The 23771-nt window shown below is 43.8% G+C and overlaps 3 protein-coding genes across 4 annotated transcripts in view; 1 reads left to right on the forward strand and 2 right to left on the reverse strand.

Annotated features, from left to right (window-relative positions):
- The first annotated feature begins 295 nt into the window (after positions 1–295).
- Positions 296–3342, forward strand: MRPL40 (mitochondrial ribosomal protein L40). Its single transcript, XM_019506956.1, has 4 exons — positions 296–717; positions 974–1057; positions 2020–2178; positions 2816–3342. The coding sequence occupies exons 1-4, from the start codon at positions 311–313 to the stop codon at positions 3123–3125; spliced, it is 960 nt and encodes a 319-aa protein (XP_019362501.1). The 5' UTR covers positions 296–310; the 3' UTR covers positions 3126–3342.
- Positions 3343–3715: 373 nt separating this feature from the next.
- CUNH22orf39 (chromosome unknown C22orf39 homolog) lies at positions 3716–5725 on the reverse strand. Its single transcript, XM_019506959.1, has 3 exons — positions 5645–5725; positions 4972–5139; positions 3716–4186 (listed from the first exon to the last, which is right to left on the reverse strand). The coding sequence occupies exons 1-3, from the start codon at positions 5666–5668 to the stop codon at positions 4061–4063; spliced, it is 318 nt and encodes a 105-aa protein (XP_019362504.1). The 5' UTR covers positions 5669–5725; the 3' UTR covers positions 3716–4060.
- Positions 5726–9697: 3972 nt separating this feature from the next.
- Positions 9698–23771, reverse strand: part of UFD1L (ubiquitin fusion degradation 1 like (yeast)) — a 19536-nt gene continuing 5462 nt past the window's right edge. The window contains exons 2-13 of one of the 2 annotated variants that reach the window (XM_019506958.1): positions 22946–23079; positions 21758–21890; positions 20963–20995; positions 19960–20081; positions 19469–19599; positions 18101–18173; positions 16048–16116; positions 15508–15573; positions 15139–15186; positions 13863–13951; positions 11586–11667; positions 9698–9853 (exon numbers count right to left, since the gene is read on the reverse strand). In XM_019506958.1, coding sequence (XP_019362503.1) covers positions 9779–9853; positions 11586–11667; positions 13863–13951; positions 15139–15186; positions 15508–15573; positions 16048–16116; positions 18101–18173; positions 19469–19599; positions 19960–20081; positions 20963–20995; positions 21758–21878 — 909 coding nt within the window. In that variant the 5' untranslated portion in view covers positions 21879–21890; positions 22946–23079 and the 3' untranslated portion in view covers positions 9698–9778. The remainder of the gene's footprint in view (positions 9854–11585; positions 11668–13862; positions 13952–15138; positions 15187–15507; positions 15574–16047; positions 16117–18100; positions 18174–19468; positions 19600–19959; positions 20082–20962; positions 20996–21757; positions 21891–22945; positions 23080–23771) is intronic. The other variant, XM_019506957.1, reaches the window with a different exon arrangement.

Below are 23771 nucleotides of genomic sequence, written 5' to 3' on the forward strand. Positions count from 1 at the left end.
GGGGAGCGGTGTAACCAGACTCATGGGCTGTCTCTGTGTTGCTGGCTCGGCTCCGCACGGCCTAGGTTTTTCAAAGCACGTCCTCCCCTCTCCTTGCCCAAAGGCCATGCTCAGACACAATCACTTCCAGAAGCGCCTTCATTTCCTCCCAACGAATCAAGGTTTCAGCCCAGGTCAGTGCCTGCAGTTGCTGATGCCTGGAACCGCTCGGATTTGTGCACTGGTCCAGTTTCAAACCAAGCCCATTTCCTGTTTCATCCAAAGCATCCTCTGCTAGTGGCTTCCCCAGGGGCTGGTGCCAGGGGACTTTATGGATCCCTTTTTCTGTGTGTGGAAAGTTTGTGGCACCTGCCTGAAGGCCCGGGGCGGGAGCAGCCTCCAAGAAAGGGAGAGGCCTGGGAAGGCAGCGAAGAGGGCAAGGGCGCACAGAGGCCTGCTCTGGGGCAGTACGGGTCACGGGGTGTCCCCAGGCGGCCCCGCCGCGCGCACGTTGCGTCCCTCCCGCCGAGAGGGGCGCTGTGGCCGGCGCAGAACCTCGGCGCGGCGGAACTCAGGAGTGGGGGAATGGGCTTGCAGCCGGCTGCGTTTCCGGGGCGGACGCCGCGGTTACGGCGCAGTAGGACTCCTCCGAGCCGACGCCGTTACCCGCGCGCGGGTCATGTGGGCCGCCAGGCTGCTCTGCCCAGCGTGGGGCGCAGCGGCCGGCTCCGCGCTCAGGTGGGGCCGAGGGCGGCAATGAATTCCCCGCGTGGGACGGGCTGCTCTGAACCTCGGGCCTAGAGTGGGGGCTGGGGCAGTTCCAGGGCGACAGGGAACCTGGCGCTCAGAGCCAGCTCTGCCTTCCGCCCCTCCGCGCAGAGCACTTCCTTGTCAGGATGTCCCCGTGGAGGACACCCCCGGTCTCCAGGAGGCTCCCCGAGCCAGACCAGCGCCCTGCCCGACTTGCACTGACCACCTGCTCTCTTCCCCGCAGCTCACCGCCGTCCCGTGCCCTCCAGTCCTGGGGCAGCCACTGGCAGACCTCGGTGCTGGCGTTCAAGGCGTCCGTCCCCATGAGGTAACTGCAGGGTGCTGCTCCTGCTCGCCAGACCTTATCCGGTGCTCTCGCCTTTCGTTGTTATTGGGGCATTTTTTAAATTCAACATAGGTCAGTCCATACAGGTTCAAAGGTGCGTCTGATCCCAGTGCAGTTTGGGAAGAGCCAGGTCTGGTTAGCAAAGTGTGGTTAATCAGGCAGCTCAAGCAGTGAGCAGTTGAATGTAGGATCCCATAGGCTGCTGGGATGCACTTTGGACAGGAGACTCTACTCCCAAAATAATACCTCTTTTTATGCTGTTTTATTATTGGTTTAGCCAAGGGTGCTTCACTTCCACCAGTTAAGCTCTTCCAGCAGGGCTGGAGGACAAACCTGCAGGATAAATTTGTCCCAGAGCCACATCATCCACCCCACAGGGCTGCTCACTGGCCAGGAAATATGGCAGTGAGGGTGCGGTGGCAATTAACACTGATATCCCTCCCCCGCTGCCCAGTTTCCAAGATGGGTGTTGCTATGGTGGGGCTGGACCCAGAGATTGACCTGGCACTCCCCATCCACTCTGTGGGGCAAAGAGGTTGGGCAGCACTTAGTTAAGGTCATACCAAATCTATCAGTGTGTTAAACGTGTCAATCATGTAAATAAGAAACTTGCACTTGAAACAGAAAATGTGTTTATAAGTTTAAAACTTGCCAAAATAAAACAGTACGTTTTTGTAAGTACACCCCAGGTAAACTTACCTCACATAACACTGCCTAATAAAAATAATAATTTTGCCTTTGCCATTTACAGTTTCAAGTCTAGCTTGACTTTAATCCAGCTCCTCAGCTTCACTAAAACCTATGTCCTGTGATCTGTTGTCTATAAACATTTTTATTTTTCTAAAACTTCCTTGGGCAACAGCACAATGTAGAAATAAAAGTTATTGCTAGTTCATGAATATGGAAAAATATGGAATTTTTCAAATTGATTTTTTTTCCATTAGAGCAGAACCCCAAAGGAAGAAGAAGAGGGTGGATCCAAAAAGAGAGCAAATGGTGAGGGAGCGTTTGAAAAAGAAGATAAGAAAGTTGGAGAAAGCTCCCCTGCAACTGATTCCCATTGAGGACTTCATAACACCAAGCAAATATTTGGATAGCACCAGGTACAGAGAACTGTCAGCTTTGGCTGTAGAGTTGATAATGAACAGGAGAGAGGTAGAGGTGGAAGCAAATCCTGGAGGTGATGCCACTCATGTCCATGAGCTACTCTGGCTTTTGTCTATGGATAGCAGTATGGTGATAAACAGCTAAAGGATTGAGAAAGTTGTCACTTTCAAGTTTCAGTTTGTTTTCTTTCTGCCCAGTTCTGAAGCACTGTTCTGTCTTTCTAATGGAAGTAGAATTGTAGTTCTGGGTGGAGGATGTGCATTTTTTCAGAGGTGGTCTTAAATTTGCACTGTTTCTCTCACAAGGGAAAATAATTGCCTTGCTCTGGTACATCAGTCTAATTAATATGCGTAAAGAAATTTTGCAAAATTTATCATCAGCCTTTTGAAATAGCATTTTGTGTCTTCTCTGTTTAAAAAAGCAAAACAAAGTACCTTGGATAAGTTGAATTTCCTGTTATAAACTTTTACTGTAGGATTATAAAGCACTTTTATGTAAATTAACACAGCTACTGTGGTTTTTGGGTCAACTTGACTCCCTACAGTGCACCTGTGACTTTTTTTTAAATGCTCAGTTTTGGGAATGGGAGTAGTTTGTGTGTTAAAAATTGTTACTTCCTTTGATATTTGCCAGGGTCCGAAGTGCCGCCCCTCTGTCGGTTGAGGAGAGCGAGAGACGTGCCCTACTAATGAAGAAATGGGCCCTGTACAAGCAAAACCAGCACAAGGCAGACATGCAAACAGTTACCATGCTTGTAGCAGCCCAGGAGGAAGCACTAACGGAACTGCGTCTGGAATCGGAAGAACTTTACCAAGCAGCAATAAGGAAAGATGTGGGACTCTTTCCTTTTGAGAAAGAGGGTCCAAGTTATACACCACCAGCTCCTGGCTATGAAGCTCCTGAGGGGAAGTACAATGATGTCACCAAGGTGTACACATACTGAGAGGGGGGCAGTTTGCCATGCGGCTGGCAGCAGACGCTTAGTTTGTTAAAGGACACAATGGGATTAAACTAAACTGTTTTGGTATGTCAAAAATTATGATTAACGTGGTTGTCAGGAAATCCTCACAGAAAATGAAATTCCCACCTTTCCCTGCCCCCTTTCTTTCTTAGAATTAGCCACCTTGGTAATAAAATGTCCAATAAAAACTAAGTAAACTTTACAGCAGGTTAGGGAGAGAGTTTTATTTTTTAAAACATATTTATGGAATCTTTTTCTTTTATCTGTTCCTTGGTAGCTGTTCTCTGCTGTAACTATAACTCGAGATATAATCATGATACAGGGAAGGATTGTTGAAACAACTGTGTCAGTCTGTAGGAAGAAAAGTTTCAGTTTCTACTTTAACTTCCATTTGGATTTTTGAGGTGTTTGTGGGTGCATATGAAAGGGAAAATTGATACAGTAGAAAAAAAAAACAGATAAAATTCATATTGCAAGAAAGTGAAAAATAAAAAATGCCGTATGGCTAATGAATAATGTGATAAGAGATTCTACTTTTAACTACATTTGCTTAAGACCACAACAGACCTATCTGTGGATGCCATTTACAATTTTATTTTTAATATTTCAGCAAACACGTTTACAAAAACACACCACCACCTAAGAATAATTTCACCAGAGCAAAACGCAGATCTACTGCATCTTTGGTGTTTGCCACCCTGACTGTACTCTTAAATACATCTCAGGAAGACATGTCTTAAAAAACATTAAATATAACTGGGTACTAGTCAAGTGTTTGACCAATGGGAACAAAAATAAGCTGAGATGACTTGATCAGATGCTACAGTTTTGTAGCTTCTGCATCTCTCAGTGGAAAAGACTGCATGAACTGCTCTTGTCTTCCGTTATAAAAGGGCCAAACACAGCCATTACTATTACTACTTTGGTTTGTCTTCATTAAGTGGAAGGTACCAATCAGCTGGTGGGCCTTTCCTCAGCGTCCACACAGGAGCATGTTTCTGTTTCTCCAGAATCCGGGCTCTTTCACTCTTACAGAGAGATTCCTAAAATGTATGACAACATGATGCTCACATACTGTTTCATCTTCCAAGCACCCTTTAAAACATCAGCTACTTGCACAGACCATGGTATTTCTTACCTGTGAACATATAATACAAAGTGGAACAAAAGCTGGTCATGCTACAATGAAAGCTGATTGCAACAGTAATGTGGCAATGCAGACATGGCACAAAAATTTGACTTATGACATGATCATGCTTGCTATTGCTCCTGCAGTAAATATGGACATAGATAAGGACCAAGGGAGAGATTTTTAAGAGGGTGCTATAGTCAGCATGACAAAGTTTGCTTAATTTTGGTGGTAACACTTAATGGGGAGTGGCAAAAGGTACTTTCCCTCCTACTGTTCTGAATCTGGCCAACATTTGAAAACAGTTCTAGGTTGTATGAGACTGTTACAAGCATTTTTGGCTCAAAATTTAATTACTTTTAAAGACCTGTAAATTTTCTAAATGCAGCAATTAGCCCCACTTCCCAGAACTCTCACACACCCATGTTAACAGTAGTAACACATTTTAAAATCTTCACGCAGGGCTTTACAACTGTGGAGAAGGCCTCTTCTTTTATTAAACAAAGCTTGAAATATTTTAGGGTGCTCTAGCAGGGCAATGACTTACTGCTGACAAGTGAGGAAAACAGCCTTTTCATTAGTGTGGAAGTGGGTGAGCAGATTTGGCATGTGAGATGGTGAAAGGCTCACTGAGTTGGATGTGCAATTTGATTTCCAGGTGAGTATTTAATACAGCTTCCCCTTGGGTGTTCCCTGTACCTTAGCATGTGCACTCTTGCTTCTCTCCCACTCTCTGCAGTCCTTGTAATCCGTTTTCCACTGAGCGCAGGAAGGAGCCTCTCCAAACGTGTAGTAGTGATGGAAGAGGTTTTGGATGCCCTTGCAGTGTTTCCATTCAGACCAATAATCACCACAGGCTCGTGGCGGCTGGCAAGAAAGTGCAAAGCCGCTGTACATTTAAAAAGACACTGAGGTGAGGAGAAAACAATCCCCCCAGCCCCCTGGATCTATGGCCTCAACTGGGGCCCTGCTCCAGTGAAAGCTGGATGGAAACTGGCTCTGGAGCTCTTACACCTTTTCGAGCGCTGCATCTTTGCAGTAGGTCACTAGCCGGTAGCTCTTTTTATAGCCAGAGGGTCATTTTTACCCGGCCGGTCTACATTTACCGCGTGACTCAGCACTGAATTGGGTGATGGATGTAACGTGTAGCAGCGCCCACAGATCTCTGGACTGAGGACCAACCTCTCTGCCCTGGAAGCTGAGCGATCTCCGAGCTGGACAGGCGCGGCCCGTGGGTTACAGGTGGCTGCGCTGCGGGGGGCCTCATGTGCTCCCCGCCCGCCCCGGACACGCGCAGCCTGAAGCATTGTGCCCGCGGTGCCCCGCACTCACGCGACCGGGGGGAGGAGGAACTGAACGCGCCTCCACTTACCCGCCACTCGCCGCTGTCAGCCATGCTACTGCCCCTGCCCCCTCGGCGCAGCCTCCTCAGCCCAGCGAGCCAATCAGAATGCAGGGCCACTTGACAGACAGCGCATCCGAAGCCAATGGCCAAGGACCTTGAGACAGACCTCGTTTGCTCGGCGGGAGCGGACAAGGGTTCGGCAGCATCCGCCGGTGCTCGACTGCGAGCTTTGCTCCGCCCCTGGCTTGTGCGATAGCCAATCGCGAGAGAGAGCGGGCGTGAGAGACAGGCAGTTGAGCCACTCAGCGTGTTCACATGCCAACACACCAATGCGGCCAATGGCCAGGCTGTGGGCGGGACGCGAGAACATGGCCGCGGCCCGGCCCGGCCCCTGCGGCCTCCTGGGAGCGGTCATCGCCCCGCCCCCGGAAGACACCCGCGTCATAAAGAGCGGGTTTATCTCCCTCAGCCGGACGAGGCCAAGGGCAGGTTTTCCGGGCGTCTCTCGCAGCTCCGACGGGAACGAAGTGACGCTGGGTGTCGTGCGTTCTTACAGAGATGCCTCTTTATTATAAGGTCCGCATCCTTGGCAAACCCTCTCAGTCAGAGGAAGATGCCCTGACACCCAGCTGTTTGCACCTCTCTGGGTCGAGGCACTTGCCCGGCCAGGGAGACGCGGGAAACTCCGTGAACGCGGCAGAGGCGGGCACGGACACGGGCGGTGCGAGCAGGACCGGTGCCCTCCGCGGAACTGGAGCCCTGAGCTTGACCCTGCTCCAGGCTCTCACTCCTTCCGCCCAAGAGGCAGGATGTCTGTATGGCCATGCCTGCAGGTGTCTCACTTGTAACAGACAATTAAAGAGACGGTTTTGGTGGCCACTCTCACACTTTTCTATTAAGAGATAACATGGATTTCACACCTGGCTGGCACAGGCAGGCAGCTGCAGGTCACCGCTTACTACGAATCGCTTTGGGGAAAACAAAACTCCTTTGCTTGATTTCCAGAGGCCAGCACATATCAGACTAGTCAGTGTTCAGTTACCCAAGCAGAACTCTGAAGCTGTGTCTTCACCATTCAAATACACAGCACTATTTTACTACAGTAACTGCTGGATAATAAGATAATCTATTGTATCTCTATTAAAAAGGCATGGCATTAAGTAAAATAGCAAATAACCCCAAGTGGTTGATTCTTTAGAAGCAGGATCCCTTAGATTGATTTATTACTGAATATCAAAACTACAATCAGACAAGTTTGTATAAGGAGTGTAGCTCGCTCTGTTAGGGAGCAGACACATCTTCCATCAACAAGGCAGGGGTAGAGGAGGGGGATACTGAGGCATTGTGGGTCATGATACAGGGGGTCCAGGGGAAAAGGACTTGGTAGTGGGGGTCTACTACAGACCTCCTCATCAGGATGAGCTAAACCTGGTATTCTCCAGGCAGCTCTCAGAGGCCATTCAGGCAAGAGAGGCAGTGGTCACGGGGGGCCTAAATTACCTGGACATCTGCTGGGAGGAGCAAACGGCCAAAACAAAGAACTCAAGTAGGTTCTTAAACTGTGTGCAGGACCTCCACCTAACCCAGGAGGTGTCCAGTCCCTGGGCTTAGCAACAGGAGATGATCTTATGGGTTACCTGTGAGTACACAGTAACCTGGGAGATTTTGACCAAATGATGGTCACTTTCACAATCCAGCGAAGAGTAGGAAAAATAACCAGCAAGGCTAAAGCGTTAGACTTCAGAAGGGACAATTTTAGTAAACTTAAAAAGCTAGTTAGTGAGGTGCCTGAGCTCAAAAGCATCGAGCAAATGGGGGTCCAGGAGGGTTGGCTGTTTCTCAAGGGAGTGTGATCCTTGGGGCAAAAAGGAGTCTATCGCCTTACACAGGAAAGGGGGCAAAGGGACAAAAAAGGCTCTTTGGCTGAACAGGGAACTCCAGAAAAGACTGGGGGCAAAGAAAGAGATGTATAGGCAGTGGAAGCAGAGGGCAGCCACCAAGGAGGAGTATACCTCCCTGGCGCGCTCTTGCAGGGAATCAGGCAGGCCAAGGCAGGACTGGAGCTTTGGCTGGCTACAACAATCAAGGACAATAAAAAGTCCTTCTACAGATACATAGCGAGCAAAAGGAAGGTGCAGAGTAACACAGGGCCCCTGCAGTACAAATCTGAACAGTTGGTGGCTGACACAGGGAAAGAGGCAGAGCTCTTCAATGAGTTCTTCGCTTCAGTATTCCTAGGTACTGGCCAGGACAACTCCCCCACCTTGAACATAGATAGATGTCTGGGAGGCACTAGACTGCCAATGGTTAGTGCTTAGTTAACAAGCACTTGGAGGGGCTGGATGGGTACAAGTCAGCAGGCCCGGATGACCTCCATCCACAGGTGCTGAAGGAATTGGCCAGTGTCATAGCTGAGCCACTAGCACAACTGTTTGAGCACTTATGGTACTCCAGCCAGGTCCCCACGGACTGGAAAAGAGCCAATGTGGTACCCATTTTTAAGAAGGGGAGAAGGGATGAGCCAGGTAACTTTAGGCCAGCCAGTCTTACTTCTATCCTTGGGAAAACACTGTAAAAAATCATTAAAGAGCACATTTGTGAAGGCCCAGCAGGGGAAATGATACTGAAGGGAAACCAACACGGGTTCGTCACAGGTACACCCTGCCTGACAAACTTTATAGCCTTTTACGACCAGGTCACACACTGCCTTGACACGAGCTGAGGCAGATGTCATCTACCTGGACTTTAAGGTCTTTGATAGTTTCACATCCTGTTCTCATAAGGAAGCTAGCAGGTTGCAGAGTGGATGCTTACACAGTCAGGTGAGTGGCCAACTGGCTTAGGAGCCGCACCTAAAGTGGTAGTGGATGGGTCATTTTCAGCCTGGAAGGAGGTGGGCAGTGGTGTCCCGCAGGATTTGGTCCTTGGACTGGTGTTATTTTATATCTTCATCAGCGATTTGGACAGGGGTGTGGAGAGCACTGTGTCCAAGTCTGCAGATGACACCAAATTATGGGGCAAAGTTAACACACGGGAGGGCAGGGAACGGATACAGGCCAATCTGGACAGGTTGGATCAATGGGGAGAATGAAATAGGATGCAATTCAACAAAGACAAATGCAAGGTACTCCACCTAGGGAGGAATCCCAGCACACCTACAGGTTGGGGGATGACCTCCTCAGCAGCTGAAAGGGATCTTGGAGTTATAGTTGACTCCAAGATGAACATGAGTCAGCAGTGTAACGAAGCCAATCTCACCTTATTGTACATTAGCAGATGTATGACCAACAGATCAGGGGAGGTAATGCTCCCCCTTTATGCAACATTGGTCAGAGGGATTCAGAGGAGGTCCACTCATATGATTAGTGGCTTTTGTGCAAGACCCTATGAGGAGAGGTTGAGGGATCTGGAACTCTTCAGCCTTCACAAGAGACATCTGAGGGGAGACCTTGTAGCCACCTTTAAGTTTATTGAGGGAGGACAACAGAGAATTGGAGATGCGCCATTTACCAGGGCACCCCTAGGAATAACTAGAAATAATGGGTACAAACTAGTGGAGAGTAGATTCGGGTTAGACATTAGGAAGAAATTTTTCACAGGGTAGCTGGAATCTGAAACGGGCTGCCAAAAGAGGTGGTACTATCACCTGACTTGGAGGTCTTCAAGAGGAGGTTTCCTCCCATTAAGGTCTCACATCATCTAACTATGTCAGCCTTGGTCTGTCATGAACATGTCTCTGAAAATCTTGTTTGAAACAGTGGCCAAAATGCAAGGAAAACTATCAAGCATAGAAGAATATAATACTATTATCACCAAGGATAGAAGAGAGGGTAGCACAGTCTCCAGGACTGAGTCAGCAGAAAAGTCACTGTTCCTTTGAATAAAGCAGAGTTTGGTGGTTTTTGTTATCTCAGATAAACCTGAGAAGTACTTTCCCCTCTTTCCAGAACACAAAAGGAACCATTTCAATCTCCTGGAATTTAGTTTTCAAATGAAAATAAGAATTCAAACCAGTAACACCACTTAAAATTAAAAAAAAGATGATAACAGTGTCTGTGTTTCATAAAAACAAAGTCTCTCTCCTCTTAACCACACTAACTAAAATCCAAATATGCTGAGTATTACTTTATTTTCCTCCCAGCTGGCTAAACGTTCCATAACTTATGGTTTTCTTCCCTTCTTCCGCAGGGACTGACCTTCTCCTGAAAATGCAATGAACCGGCTTCCAGACTCATCCTGAAATGGAGGAAGGAGAAGACATTATTTAGATTTCCTTTGTTCATAATTGAGATGTATGTCTTCAGACACTTACTTCAGACAGTATTCCCTCATAAAAGCACTGATATGTGCTAAATCTCAATCACTGAAGTAAAACTTCTACAGTGCAACTCTCATCACTTAAAATATCCACAATTAATGCAGGCTACCATCTCCGTCAGGCAAAAAGAACCAGCCGTTTGCCCTTTATCCAGATTTCAAAGCCTTTGCTCGCACCACATCAAATAAGCAGTTATTTCAGATAGGTTGAGTTCTGACTAGTTTCACTGCTAATACTAATTGTGACCACTGCTAAACCAATGAGGCCACAATAAGTGATGGTAGGGACTCAATAACAGCTTTCATCCATCAAAAATGTTAGTATTTTAGTGACCTTACAATTTAATAAAAGCATTAAAGTCCACTGGCACCACTTCCATTTCTTATTTTCCTTTATACCCACACTAGGCAAATCTTTAAAAATCAGCTAACAAGAGAATAGCTAAGTTTTTCCTGTAGATTATGTGCATTAACAGAAGTTCTTCATGATGAACGTAAGCTGACAAAGGCTCAGGACCCAGAAAATGGATCCAACGGTCCTCAACAAGAAATGATTTATCTTCATTACCAGGTAAAATGCTCCCATCCTTATTCACCACCTAACATAGGGGAATCAGACTCACTAGGCTGCATGAGCTGGATTAGTGGTGTTAAGCCAGTCTGCAGGCTGGATCTGGCCAACAGTTCCTCTCTTTTTCTCTCTCCTCCTGCCCCAGCACACCTGATCTGGTGGCCATTCCAGCTGGTCTGGGACCTGCATTCAGGACTGTTATACAACGCCTGTTCCAACCAGACCGAGATCCAAACTGCACATAGGATCTGTGAGCAGCCTAGGTCCTGGAACAGGTGCCACATGCGGCAGTCTGCCAGGACAGGCACCATGTGCAAACTGGGTACTGCTTTGGCTGGACCGAGCTGCACCCAGTTCCCGTTCTGGCCACTTCAGGATCTGCACCACATGCAATGTGGGTCCAAGACTGCCTGGAGCAACCACTGGATCACGTATGCTGGGGTGGGCAGAGTTCTGTCAGCCTGATCTCACGTAGGTCTAGTCAGACCCCTGGGCAACACCACAGGCCAGATGGCAGGACTCCTTTGGCTGGATCAGGCCCACATCTGACACCCTGATCTAACAGATACAAGAGATTGAGCCACTCCCACCCTAACATGCTACCATTTATTCACATCTACTGAAAAATATGTCTGATCATCATAAAATGGATAGTATACTACAACAGAGCCCTATTTTCTCCATCAAAGATTAACAGCAGTAACTCCTATCGGAGCCAAAGCAATCTGTGATAAGAAGTGCTTGCAACACAATAATCCCCATTGTTGATGGATTTATCAGCAGGAAAGAGATCACACTGATCAGAAGCCAGAGTCAAATACCCTAAGCAGCACTATTTTCCATGAAAAAAAATCCTTCAGTGAAAGGAATTTGCTCATGCTATTAGGAAATGATTTTGGCCGAGTTCCAGTAAAATGGTTATATTCAAAACTAGCATACTGTTCTGAACCGGTCTGATCTTAGATGGCTGGGCAGCATCAGACTAGACAAAGTGTTCCAGCATGTGTGGAACCCAAAAGCAATGCAGACTCGCATGGTAATAATTCCTGTATTCAAAGGGCAAGGTTCAGTCTTACTTACCTCTTCAACTTTCTTGACTAGTGGCCGTGAGTTCCTGATGAAGGTGATTTTACCAATTTTGAAGTCATAATTGGGTATCCCTCTGGAAAAGGAAGATTGAAATATTGAGTTAAAGAAGAAACCTTTGCACCCACTACAGAGGAACACATGCAATAAACAATAAAAGAAGGATCCTTGGCTTTTTTTTCCTCCTATTTGAATCTCTTTCTGACTTCTTTGAATGACTGTCATCACAACTGTCTTGTAAACCAGGGGTGGGCAAAATATGGCCCACAAGCCAGATCCGGCCCGTGGAAGGGCTTTGTCTGGCCCATGGTGGGTTCCTCAGTCACGCCTGGCTCAAGCATTGTCCCGCAGTGGCATGTCCTGTCGCCCCCTAGGCATGCACCAGGGCTGGAGTGGCTCCACGCTGGACTGCCTTTCCAGGCAGCAGCATTTGCTGGCCCCAGCCCCGCGATACTGGCAGGGATCTGTGCGCAGCCCCGACCTGCCCCGCCCCTGCTGCAAACTCACCTGCTCACACTGAACAGCTGCAGCAACAGCAGTGCCAACAGGGCAGAAGTGTGGTAGGTGCAAGGGAAAGTGGCCTCTTCCCCTCAGCACTGCCCAAGGGGCTGCCCAGCACTTCCTGCAGCCATGCAGAGCCCATGCTGGGCTGCCCTGCATCTGCTCTGCACTGCCCCATGGGACAGCCCACAGTGACAGCACAAGGCAGCCCAGCGTGGGCTCTGCACAGCTGCTGCAGGAAGCACTGGGCAGCACTGAGGGAGAGGGGCTGCTTTTCCCCTTGCACGGAGCACACTTCTGTCCCGCTGGCACTACTGTTGCTGCAGCTGTTCAATGTAAGCAGGCAAGCCTGCGGCAAGCACAGGGCGGGGCAAGGCTGCGCACAGGTCCCTGCCAGTACCACGGGGTTGGGGCCAGCAGCTGCCTGGAAAGGCAGTCCAGCACAAAGCTGCTCCAACCCTGCTGCATGCCCAGGAGGCAGCAGGATGCACTACGGGTGAGTGGTGCAGAGCAGGCTCGGGCTGGGTCAGGGCTGTGTGCAGGTCTGGCTAATCTGCTCCTGCTGGGGTCAGTATGGAGCAGATGTGGCATGGTGCTGCTGGCAGTGGCAGGGAAGCTGCAAGGTGCACGGGCTCCAGGTTGTTGCAGGGCAATATACAAAAGTAAGACTTGATTTTGAGCAATCACCTCTATACACAACACAAACATGCACAAAATTAGGACAAAAAAATCTTTTAAAAATAAAATTAAAATATGTTATTTTGAATGTTAGATTGTTAGTATATAACTTGGGGTTTTTTCCTGGTTCCACCATGGCAAACCCTCTTCCCAAAAGGAGTACTTCCGAGGCAAGAGCAGGGACTTCCAGTGACAAAGGTCAGTGGATAGGGGGTGGCACTTCTGTCACCAAGATGGCAACCAGGGGGCAGGGCACCTGTCAAGGGGTGGGGCTACCTTTGCAGCACTTGACAGCTCACTAAAACTTGTGAAGCTGCCCTCCAGTCATAATAATTACCTGCCTTTGTTGTAAACACATCAGACTCTGAACACAAAACTATTAAGTGCTAAGCAAATGCTGCCAAGAAACAGAACCTCCAGTGAAGAACTGACATTTAAATTGTGTGCAGCCATGCTCCTTTGCCATGCCTGCACTTTTCAAGAAGGTTCAATTTTTCTGCTAGTTTTCCATATATGCTTACACCAATGAGCTGCAACCCATATTTTCAGAGGACCATTTCTATTAAAACTGAGAATTTTGAACTGCATTCATCTAGATCCAAAACAAGACCACAAGACTTATCTGCCCAATTTTAAAAGCAAAGGAAGCTAAATGCTTACTTTAGACCGGTGGTTGTCAACCTACAGCTTGTGGGCAAAATACGGCCTGCCAAACAATTCCATCCAACCCACAAAGCAATTGGCAACAATTCAGTAGCGAGGAGAAACTGGTGACAACTCAGCAGCACAGAAAGCAGTGACTAGGTTGGAAGCACAGTGGCAGCAATTCAGTGATGGGGAAAGTGGCAGCAGCTGGACTGCAAGTGGCATTCTGTCTTTGGAGTAAGCTGTGCTAATCTGGCCTGCCACTCATAAAAAGTTGATGACCCCTGAACTCTAGCCCATTAAAATAGAAATGTTTTACTTGAACAAACATCTGAAAAAAAAAATCAGGATCTCAGTGATATGACAGTAGCAGAACAGTATTTTAAGAATGATTCACTCTGCTTTAAAGATTTTTTACCTGTTGAATACTGCATGAAATGGACTAACCTTCGAATTTCTCCTGGTTTAATTGGCGACGGACTAGGCTCAACACCTTTCTTCTTGCCATCTAATCTGTTTCCAGAGCCAGAGAATGCCTACAAGTGCACATGGTAAATACAGTCAGTTCTCCTTAAGTTCCACTTTACAGGTACTGTCAATGTAACACTTCAAATTTAAGCTGCACATAATGAATACATATGTGGCTAGAATGAGCAAGGGATCAAGATTTGGGCTCCTCTGCTGAGCCAGTACTTGTAATCTGCACTGCCATGCAGGGAACTAAAGTGGTATTTCAATTCCCAGGTTCTAGATCCTCCTACACTGACATAGTAGAGGGCACCTACTATCACTGGCTAGCACCTCTCCACCCACTTACATGAACATGACCAATTATGAAGGAATTCTTACTTGATCCTCCAGATAAAGTAATATAGAGCCTGTAAGGTTAATGCGAGTACCTGCTCATAAATCACTGCTCACTAACATACAGAATTTGCTTAAAGTGGCTGAATCTTACAAAGGCTGCACAGCCTAATACTACAACAGCATCTAGTTGTTCTTATTCCACCATTTCAATCTATTTTTAATTAAGGGAACTTTTTCAGTCCTTATTATAAATATAGTTACTGATAGAAAAGTCTCTGAGTTGCTAAACAATATACATTATAAAAACAAAGTTTGTTTCCCTAGAATATGCACTTAAACATTACTCTCATTAAACACAGCTCATCTACCACAAATGATATTTACTGCTGCACTTGTATTTTGTACATTCCCAAGGGAACGTTTCTTACAGAAAGAATATACTACGCAGGATCTCTCTTAATCAAAGGATTATATATTTCCTTTTGGCGATGGTCACCAGGTGATGGCTCTTGAGAGCATCTGCAAAAATGGCTCAGAGCCTTGTCTGAAGGCAGGACCTGTAATGGTGAGGTGTCATTTAACTAAAAGTTGCAAGCAGCACCTACCATCAATAGAAGCACCCTTTCTTCAGGAAAAATGGACATTTCTGACAGATGGAAAGCCTGAGGCAAGCACCTGCACAAAGCAGAAGCCAGCTGGGGAACCTCAACAGAGAAGGGCTGTGAAGCCCTAATGACTAATACAGGACCCACAGACCTGGAGAGGCAGAGTCATCCTGTTTGTATTTTTATTTGTTAGGTAATAAAGAAAAGCCCTAAGCAGAGGGATTGGAGTTGTGCAGATGTCTGAAACATGGTTTCACATTCCTTGGTTAAGTTCCTGCCCACCAGTTCACAGACAGAAAAAGCAGACTTACACGAAATCCTATGTCACTCACATATCCACTGTGATCTGCTTCAACATCCTATTCAAAAGAAGGAAAAACAAGTTGCTTCATTACACTCATGCTGTGATGTGTGATTAACATAAATGGTCCCATGCAATTCCTACCAAATAAGTTTACAGATCCATGTTTTAATTTTTTTAATAAACCATTTGAGGCAGACCATCTACCATGAAATGGAATTGGGAAGGAAAGAGAGAAAGCAATACACTTTATGACCTGGAATCTTGATCCATCAAGACCTTTTCAGACTAATGTTTTCAACAGTGATCTCTGCTCTATAACCAACAAGGCTGGCAACTAAAAAGAATTTGCTCTGGAAAACAAGATACGTTTACTCACTGTGGTCTCCTCGTGCTGTGTATTTCTTTCTGGTTCTTTGTATCCCAAGGGTGCATCAAAATCCACCTGTTTTTATAAGAAGAGATTATTTGTTTAAATCTAGTAACTCCTCATTTTTAGATTTCTGCGTCATAACATTACTCCCAGATATCTGTAGACTGCCACTCTACTTTGAACTACAGATAATTTATCTTTTAAAAAGTTCAGGTAGCAAATATACTGAAAGTGTGGCAGCTTGGACCTCTAACCATGCTTCTCCAGCGCACAATGTAAATCCACTGTCAGGGTAGCATAGAACACCAGCTGCTTTGACCTTCAGTCTTAAGGACTATCCAACAGCCAGTACCTCTCATGACAACATAAAATACAAGTGCCAAAAAGGACAATCAGAAAGTTAGATTTAAAGGAACCATCTCACTTGAGTCACCTGAATGTGCAAGATCTTTTCAGACCAGCTAAGATGCATGGGTCAGTGATGCACTGATAATCCTTCCCCTTCTCAATAGGCGAAAGAAGTCCAGCCACAAGACCCTGACTTACATTCATGTCGCACTCTATGATGGACACAGCTTTATCAGGTTTGGTTTCCATCACCCGAAGTTCATAGATCTGAAAAAGTAAATCACATTATGAAGCGGTTTTCTTTGGTGTGCAAATTAATGATCAGACACTTGGGTGAACCCTTCATTTCCAAGAACACTTGTTTCAATGGACTATAAGCTGTTCAACAGCAAGGTCTGCCTTCGTGTTTAAACAGAATGCAGTGCAAGGCCTCAATTCAGAACAATGCTTCTGGAAGCCATCACAGGCAACAGTATTTCAAAAAGGCAGAATTTTATAGTAAAGATTACCATCTGCTTCTGAACAGAGCTAGACAGATTTATTTTGTCAAGGCCAATCATCTGGTTCTACATCTTCTGACCCTGTTTTGAAGAAGCAGCTGCAAGTTAGAATGAGTATTGTTTTAATTTGGCGTCTTGTCTTTGTTTTGCAACATGCCCTTCTATAGTTTGATTACTAAGTTTTGTCTGACATGACTTATCATTAACCTGTATATCATTGGAGCCACGCTAAAAGCTGGAAAACAGGCACTCTAGCCCAAAAACGCAATTAATATTTAAAGAGTTATTCAATAATTTTAAAGAAGTTAGGTTTGGGCTCATTGGCTTCAAATACTTTTCATTTAATTATAGGTAGGTAGGCAAAACAGCTGCTCTGTGACAAGTGCCTGTATGCATGCCATTACTCCATGGTAGTTGAAGTAGTTTATCCCTCACAGAAAGTAGGACAAACATGCCCACTGGTAGCTACCACAGTCACTAGTATGTTAAGTCCACACCCTAGCTTACCTCATAGTAACTTGTTCGTATGCCATATAAGCAAATAAGAGGCAGGTCAGGCTTTTTCTTTCATTTTTTTTTAATTACAATACTCATATTTTAAATTAAGTCAGTATGAAATGTCTAGCTTCAGTGAATTTCCCAGTGGCACCCCCTGTCATGTCACTTTAAATTACTGATTTAGGTAAGAGACACTTGAGAGCCCATTTTTCACAACTGGCCCAGTATAACAAGATATAAAGCTCCTATTAAAATTAATGGAAGTTCTGACAGCTCAGAATTTCACATGTGCTCTTCCTCCTCTCTGCTCTCTTAGCTTAGATCTCGAGGGTTGCCCTTGCTCACCATCTTCTGGTTCAGTCTGAATTAATCAAAGAGGATAGAAACCTCTCACTGTTGAGGTGAGGCCCTTCATATGCTGCAGCTCCATTATCTGCCTCTTCTGTAGATATGCATTCCAGAAACTGATTTTGTTTTAAACAAAAAAGTAATCATGGTTGCTAAGCATGCCTTAAATACCAAGAACAGAGCCTCAACAAGTACAGTTTTGTCTGCCAGAGACTATAACTAATCTAAATCATAGCTCAGAAAGGAATGCATCCTTTTTTTGCAATAAGTATTTGATTCTGAAATCAAATGACAATACTCTTAGCACCAACATTATTTCATAATTTGAATAATGCAAAATTTCCAGAAAATGTCCTTATCCCACAATCCCAAATAATTCAACACCTGCTGAGGTTGCCAACACACTCAGCTACTTCAATGTCCAGCTGCCTCAAATGCCAACTTCTCCCATAACTACTTGCAAGGCAGCCATGGAGAGACAATGCAGAAGTCTTTGGCACATTAAAACGTGACAACATAAGATATACGGATACAATACCAACAATACCTATTGATCGCACTATTCATTGTCAGAAACTAATTTAGGTGATGTCAACACAGAATTCTTATTGGTGACTGCACATTTGGATCCTATTTCAATTTATGGGACTGATTCCCAGATACTTCTCAAGTCTCTGTTCAGAGCTCTGACATCTTTTCTATTTGGAACTATCTGTTCCTGACCATTTAGCTTCCCCAGTATCCAACTATCTGTCTGTGAAGATTAAGGAAGCACCAGTGCCCAGGTGCTGTATTGATTAGGAAAGTGCTTATGCATGTGATAAATAGGTATAAAGCCAGAACTGATTTTCCATTTACCGCACAGAGATGTGTTTAGATACTGCCATTTATTTTACATACTATACCTTCTCATTGTAGTTGATGGCAATTACATCCCCGGTGGTTAGACAGGCAAAATTTCTCAGTGCATTCTCTAATCTTTGCACTATGTTAAGATGAAAAATATACTTATTTTCTGTGTAGAATTAAAGTAATATAACATTTCCATTCTGCAGTGGTAGGTTTTCCTAACAAGCAGGCTTAAAATGTTAAGTACCATGGACAGCTGTCCAAGAAGCATTGAGTTGTAAAGCATCTCTTACAAATAACCTTCGAGATGCCTGATAAAGATTCTCTAGACAGTAAGCCAAGACATCCATTTCCAGCTATAATGGGCCTTCCCCACCCCCCACCTTTTCTTACTCATTCAGAGCATCCAGTAAACAAGGCCAGGACAGCAAAAAAGTAGAGAGATTGTCTCAAGTTAGGCTTCTGAAGTCAGCAGCCTGATTCACCAAGTACCAAGGAGTTACATACATACCATTATAAAGAAAAACTATTCCTCATCTTTTCTTGCCCATTGGGTCAAAGACTGCCTCAGCAACAACTACAGCCAGTTAAGACCAACTACAGGCAGTCCCCGACTTACAACGTATTGAGTTACAACATTTTGCACTTACAATGTTTATAAATTGACACCCCGTTTCAACTTTACAATGCTTGATCTGACGTGACATCACATCAGCGAACAAGTTCGCTGCGTCACCCATCTCCCTGAAGAACATCTGTCCAAACTTCCTTGGACACTTTCTTTAAGAAAGCCGAGAAGAACCCAGAAAAACCTACAGCCAAGACACCTGAGAAGACTTCAGCCAACAACCCTTCAAAAAGTTCAACCAAGAGCCCTTCAAAGAGTCCAGCAAAGTCACCTCAAAGTCCTTCCAAATCAATATGATTGCTATTTACAATATAAATGCATTAATGCAGTGATATTATTCATCTATAATTGATTGAGTACAAAATTCTGGGTTATTCTTGGTGAAAATAGGGTATTGGGCCTTGGTTCAGGAACCAATCCCCATTTATAACATTGTTTCCTACGGCAAAAATGGTTCCGAGTTACATTTCGACTTAAGACGCAGTTTTCAGGAACCAATTATGTCGTAAGCCTGAGGACTGCCTGTACACAAGTTACCCTTAACTTACCTGGCCTTTGTTTAGAAGACTGCATTCACTTCGTGCCATACTTTTTACAGGCAAGTCACAACTTTTCTGATCATTTGCTCTACTGCTACTAGTTTTCGAGAAGTAGCAACTATTACCTGGTGTTAGAAATATAAAACCAGTACCTGGAAAGCTGTTCCCAGCTCGTCCTCTCTAATTATGGGAAAGAAGTATAGCCACAGTCCCAAGCCCCTTCCGTTATTCTATTAGGTATTCAGTGAAAAGGATACACAGCTTTGGGATTGGTGATGTCAAGGAAATCTGGACTCTGTGGTTGAAATTTGGAGTAAGTAGCCACTTGAAGATTGACACTCTCTACTTGCACCAAGCCTCCTTCCTCCAGCAACAAGTTCTGCATCATCTGCAAACAACATTGATGCCAAGGATAGGATACTATATACCAGAACCTAGGCAACCAAACCAGATCATTTTATAAGGAATTTCCCCAGGGAATATGCAACTATATCGGGCTTTGTGCCCTGAAATCCACAGGGTTGCACTGGGCTTTATCATAGCCCTGTACCTCAGTAACACCACAATATACATGCCACAATCTACTTTGATTAACTTAAAGCAAAGCTTCAGCTGAAACTGAGATGCTTGAAAATGTTATTGTGCAACAAGGATACAATTTCAGCAAACATTTTACTTTAATATTAAAGCAACACACCACACAAATCCTATTCTTCAGTTTATGCCAGTTCAATGAATGGCAACTTACCCAGTGTGGAAGATAACAAATGCCCTCATCAGCTACAAACTCCAGCACTCCACAGTGTGTCATTCGATCTGAATTTTTATTGGTCAGCTTAAACAACATAGGGTAGGTAATGTTAAGTCGACCTGGTGAATGAGAAAAAGTACTATTTGTTATCAAACAAACACACAGTTACAGGATGCACTAAGGCTATACATTATAACAAGCTAATATCCTAGTATTGGAATGGTTTAGCTCAATACCCCAGCTCCACAAACAAGGCCAGAGATATAAAGCAGATACAAATATATTAGACTACGATTCGGCATTTAGCCCTTGTAAGTGCCTCTCCAAAGCTCCTCTGGAGTGCAAGATGACATGGCAAAACAATATTACTGTACTAGCACTGAAACAGGACATTGTTCTGTTCAAGCTTCAATCAACTGCAGAATATGACTTATAATCTTCAGTTGGGTAATGCATTAGAGTTTCTCTAGACAAGTGGTTTATTGTACTAAGGAAAAGAAAGTTCAAAGATAAGAGCCCTTAGCTAGAAAGAAGAACAAAAATGGTCAAAACACCTATCTTCTGGAAAATCTAAATAAAGGGAACAAACCCCTGATTTTGTTGGATGACCATCCTTTTTCTGCCTTTCAAATTAACTTTGAGAATTCTCATTGCCCAGTAAAACCAAGCCAGCAAATAAACCAAGTTATTTGTAAGCATAAAAGTAAAAGAGGATAAATTACTTCATAAATATAAACATTCACATTAGAGTCAAGCAGCTGTTGGAAATTTTACGCTGTCTGCCTATCATATAAGCAACATGTAGACAAAAGCAAATGACTTTGTATTTATTATCTTTTGCTGGATGTATTGTTTGACAATGTTTTGTTCCGATATGGGATCGCCTGGCATGTCTTGATTTAAACCAGACCTTAAAGAATATGTAAGTCTGTTACTTGACTAAGCATTTATCACAGCCTTATTGTCTGATGTTTTTAACCGCAGAATAAAAATTACTTACTCAATTGATCCAAAGCAGATGGTGGCATAATTACTGCAGAAATTAACAAAAAAGGTAAAGTAAGATTAGGAACAGCACAGCTATGGAAGACAATATAGTATACAGCCTTATCTTTCCTTTTTGTCAGGCAGCACATTATAGTGGTACTGACTTCAGACAAGTAATTTTTCAAATTACAACAGAAGTTAATTTAGACAAACAATAGTCACTAGCCCAGAATGTATATTTTATTTTTGGAGACACAGGTGAAAGGAGAATATAAAAGTGTTATGGGACTTCATATTAATAAATATGCTTTCCACAAGTAAATTTGTTTTGGTTGGATTCATTCATTCTTTCAAAATAGGGACAACTCAAACATCATGAGACAGGACTGACATGACAGCCTGAAAGTAAAGTGAGCATATCTATTTTTTTGATCAAATTGAGTGAGCTATCAAGAAAGTAATAATGAGAGGAAAAGATTTTTAAAGCTTATGAAGTTTACATGACACATTATTAGTGATAAAGAAAAACTTTTGTGAAAAAATAAATAATGGACCTTTCCCCATTTATCTCTACATAAATTAGTAACAACCCCAGCATCAGTTAACTTATACTAGTATAGGAAAATATGATTTTGAGTTATACAGTGCCCTTATTACTCAAGCCACAAAACCAACACATACACATGTGCTTTTATGCTTGGGGCCTAACATTGTTTCTGCAACCACTTTCTATAAACAATACTACTGAACATTATCATCCACATGTAACCTTCAACAATGTAGTATTCAAAATAAAACATGCACATACTCTTCCCGCCTTTCTCCACATCTGACCTGTCATTAGGTCCTGCAAGCATGGACACTGAGAAGCAACGATATTGAGTTGAGAAACGGTTCTGGAAAACTCGGGGTATTGGATGATCAAACATGTTAAAAGAAAACTAGAGGAAGAAAAAAAATGACAGAATATAAGCAGGCACCATCATACTAAGATTTCCTGCCAGATGTTCATCAAGCCAAAGCCATTGTGATAAATGCTGTGTACTTATTTTTCCTAAGACCTAATATGTTCATGAAAGGTACAAAGAAAAATACAATACAAAGATTAGTTATATGCATTTACCAATGAACTTATGAAGTAGGATCATGGAAATTCAACTATGGATTATTTCCACAATTGCAATTTGACTGTTTTTACAAACTAAAGCAGAACAGACTTCAGTTCCAAGTTAAAAATATACATGCTAGAGATCATTAATTTGTACAGTGCTGCAGCAGTATGTTGTACAGATCTATCAGTGTACAACTGACAAGGAATAAAGTGGCTACACTTTCTTCTACATTATTCATCACAGACCAGCAGCTTTGTGAATGTGCATCAAGTTCATGAAAAGAACACTAAAGATTGACAAGCTGCATTAAGAAATTAAACATCAAATAAAATAATGAGCACTACATTACATTTCCAGAATGCGACACACAACTTAAAAAGGCATTAGAAAACAGATTAAAAGATGGATCAACAAAAATAAAATATGATCAACTTGGAAAAAATAATGCAGTAGATGGTAAAACTTCAGACCTCAAACAAGAGAGTTATGCACATGCTTTACTTTCCATACACACATTATTCTATTAAACTCAGTATAGCTACTCAGATGCATATAGTTAAGCATGTACTTAAACATTTCCAAGACTGTAGCTTTAATGATTGCTTCCTAAAGACACTAGCAAAAATAATTATATGAAGAATAATTAATAAAGTTGAGTAAGTAGCAAAAGGCTCATTTTCCTGGGACAGTTCAAATAATATTTAGAAAATGACATGTAGGGTGCTGTTAGGAAAGACTAGCCATTTAAACCCTTTTTTCCCCATTCTTCAATGTGCTGTACCAGGTTTAACAGCTTCCAATATCCTGAAAAATTCTTCTCTTTGTTTCTTTTACAAATCAAAATACTAACTGGAAACTCAGTGAGAAAGCTGAACAACTTTTACCTCTTTCTGGATTTAATATCAAGTTCTCAGCCACACTTCTAAACTGAAGAAATTAGAAATAACCATCGTAAGTGCTCCACACTAACACTGTTAGGCCTATACCTTTCAGGCTCAGTTTATGCATTGTCATCTCTCTATGGGAAAACACGCAGACATAAGCCTTAAACGTTGGTGAAAGAATGTCACTCGTTCAGACTCAACCCCGGGCACTCTCCTCCTTTAGCAGAGATGTGGTTAAGCCACATTAGACTGAAGCCAAGCAGAAGGCAGAGTAGATTTGGCACCTTATAAACTAAATTACTGTTGAGAGGTACACAGCACAAGCTTTTGGGAGACGGAGCTCACTTTATCAGAGGTTTCATCATGTCATCATCTCACGATGATAAGCTGAAACTCACCAAAGCTTGTGAAGTATCTCTTTGTGCCCCCCCTGAAAGATCTATAGTTAGACAGATATCTATATATCTTTATACAGACAGATATGTTTCTCTGTGCGTGTGTATACATATATACATATACACACACATCAACATAATATCTATCCATATTGATTATAATATATATATATATATAAACAACGTGCGTGCGTGTGTGGAAATCTCTCACTCTCTAGATGTCTGTATGTTTTATACATTGAGAGAGCTACAGCTACCTATCTGTCTGTCTATATGAAAGCGATGGGTCAGAACCTTCGGGGAATCGCATAGATCTAGATCTAGGAGTTAGTCTACAAGGCGCAAATCTACCCTGCCAGCCACTGTCCCCCACTATAAGCAGGATAGTCTCCCCCGGCCTGGCCCCTCCTAGGAAACGCCGGGAAGGAGGC

This window comes from Gavialis gangeticus, unplaced genomic scaffold (assembly GCF_001723915.1).
Source record: "Gavialis gangeticus isolate Ggan-Ray unplaced genomic scaffold, GavGan_comp1, whole genome shotgun sequence".
NCBI classification, from domain to species: Eukaryota; Metazoa; Chordata; order Crocodylia; family Gavialidae; genus Gavialis; species Gavialis gangeticus.

Bases quoted from the DNA above. Each gene is read 5' to 3' on its own strand.
- CUNH22orf39 (XM_019506959.1), bottom strand. From the start codon at position 5,668: ATGGCTGACAGCGGCGAGTGGCGG. The intron at 5,140-5,644 runs GTAAGTGGAGGC...CTTTCTTGCCAG, and splicing joins CTGACAGCGGCGAGTGGCGG to CCGCCACGAGCCTGTGGTGA. The intron at 4,187-4,971 runs GTACAGGGAACA...CATACATTTTAG, and splicing joins GCAAGAGTGCACATGCTAAG to GAATCTCTCTGTAAGAGTGA.
- MRPL40 (XM_019506956.1), top strand. From the start codon at position 311: ATGGATCCCTTTTTCTGTGTGTGGAAAGTTTGTGGCACCTGCCTGAAG. The intron at 718-973 runs GTGGGGCCGAGG...TCTTCCCCGCAG, and splicing joins GCGGCCGGCTCCGCGCTCAG to CTCACCGCCGTCCCGTGCCC. The intron at 2,179-2,815 runs GTACAGAGAACT...GATATTTGCCAG, and splicing joins AAATATTTGGATAGCACCAG to GGTCCGAAGTGCCGCCCCTC.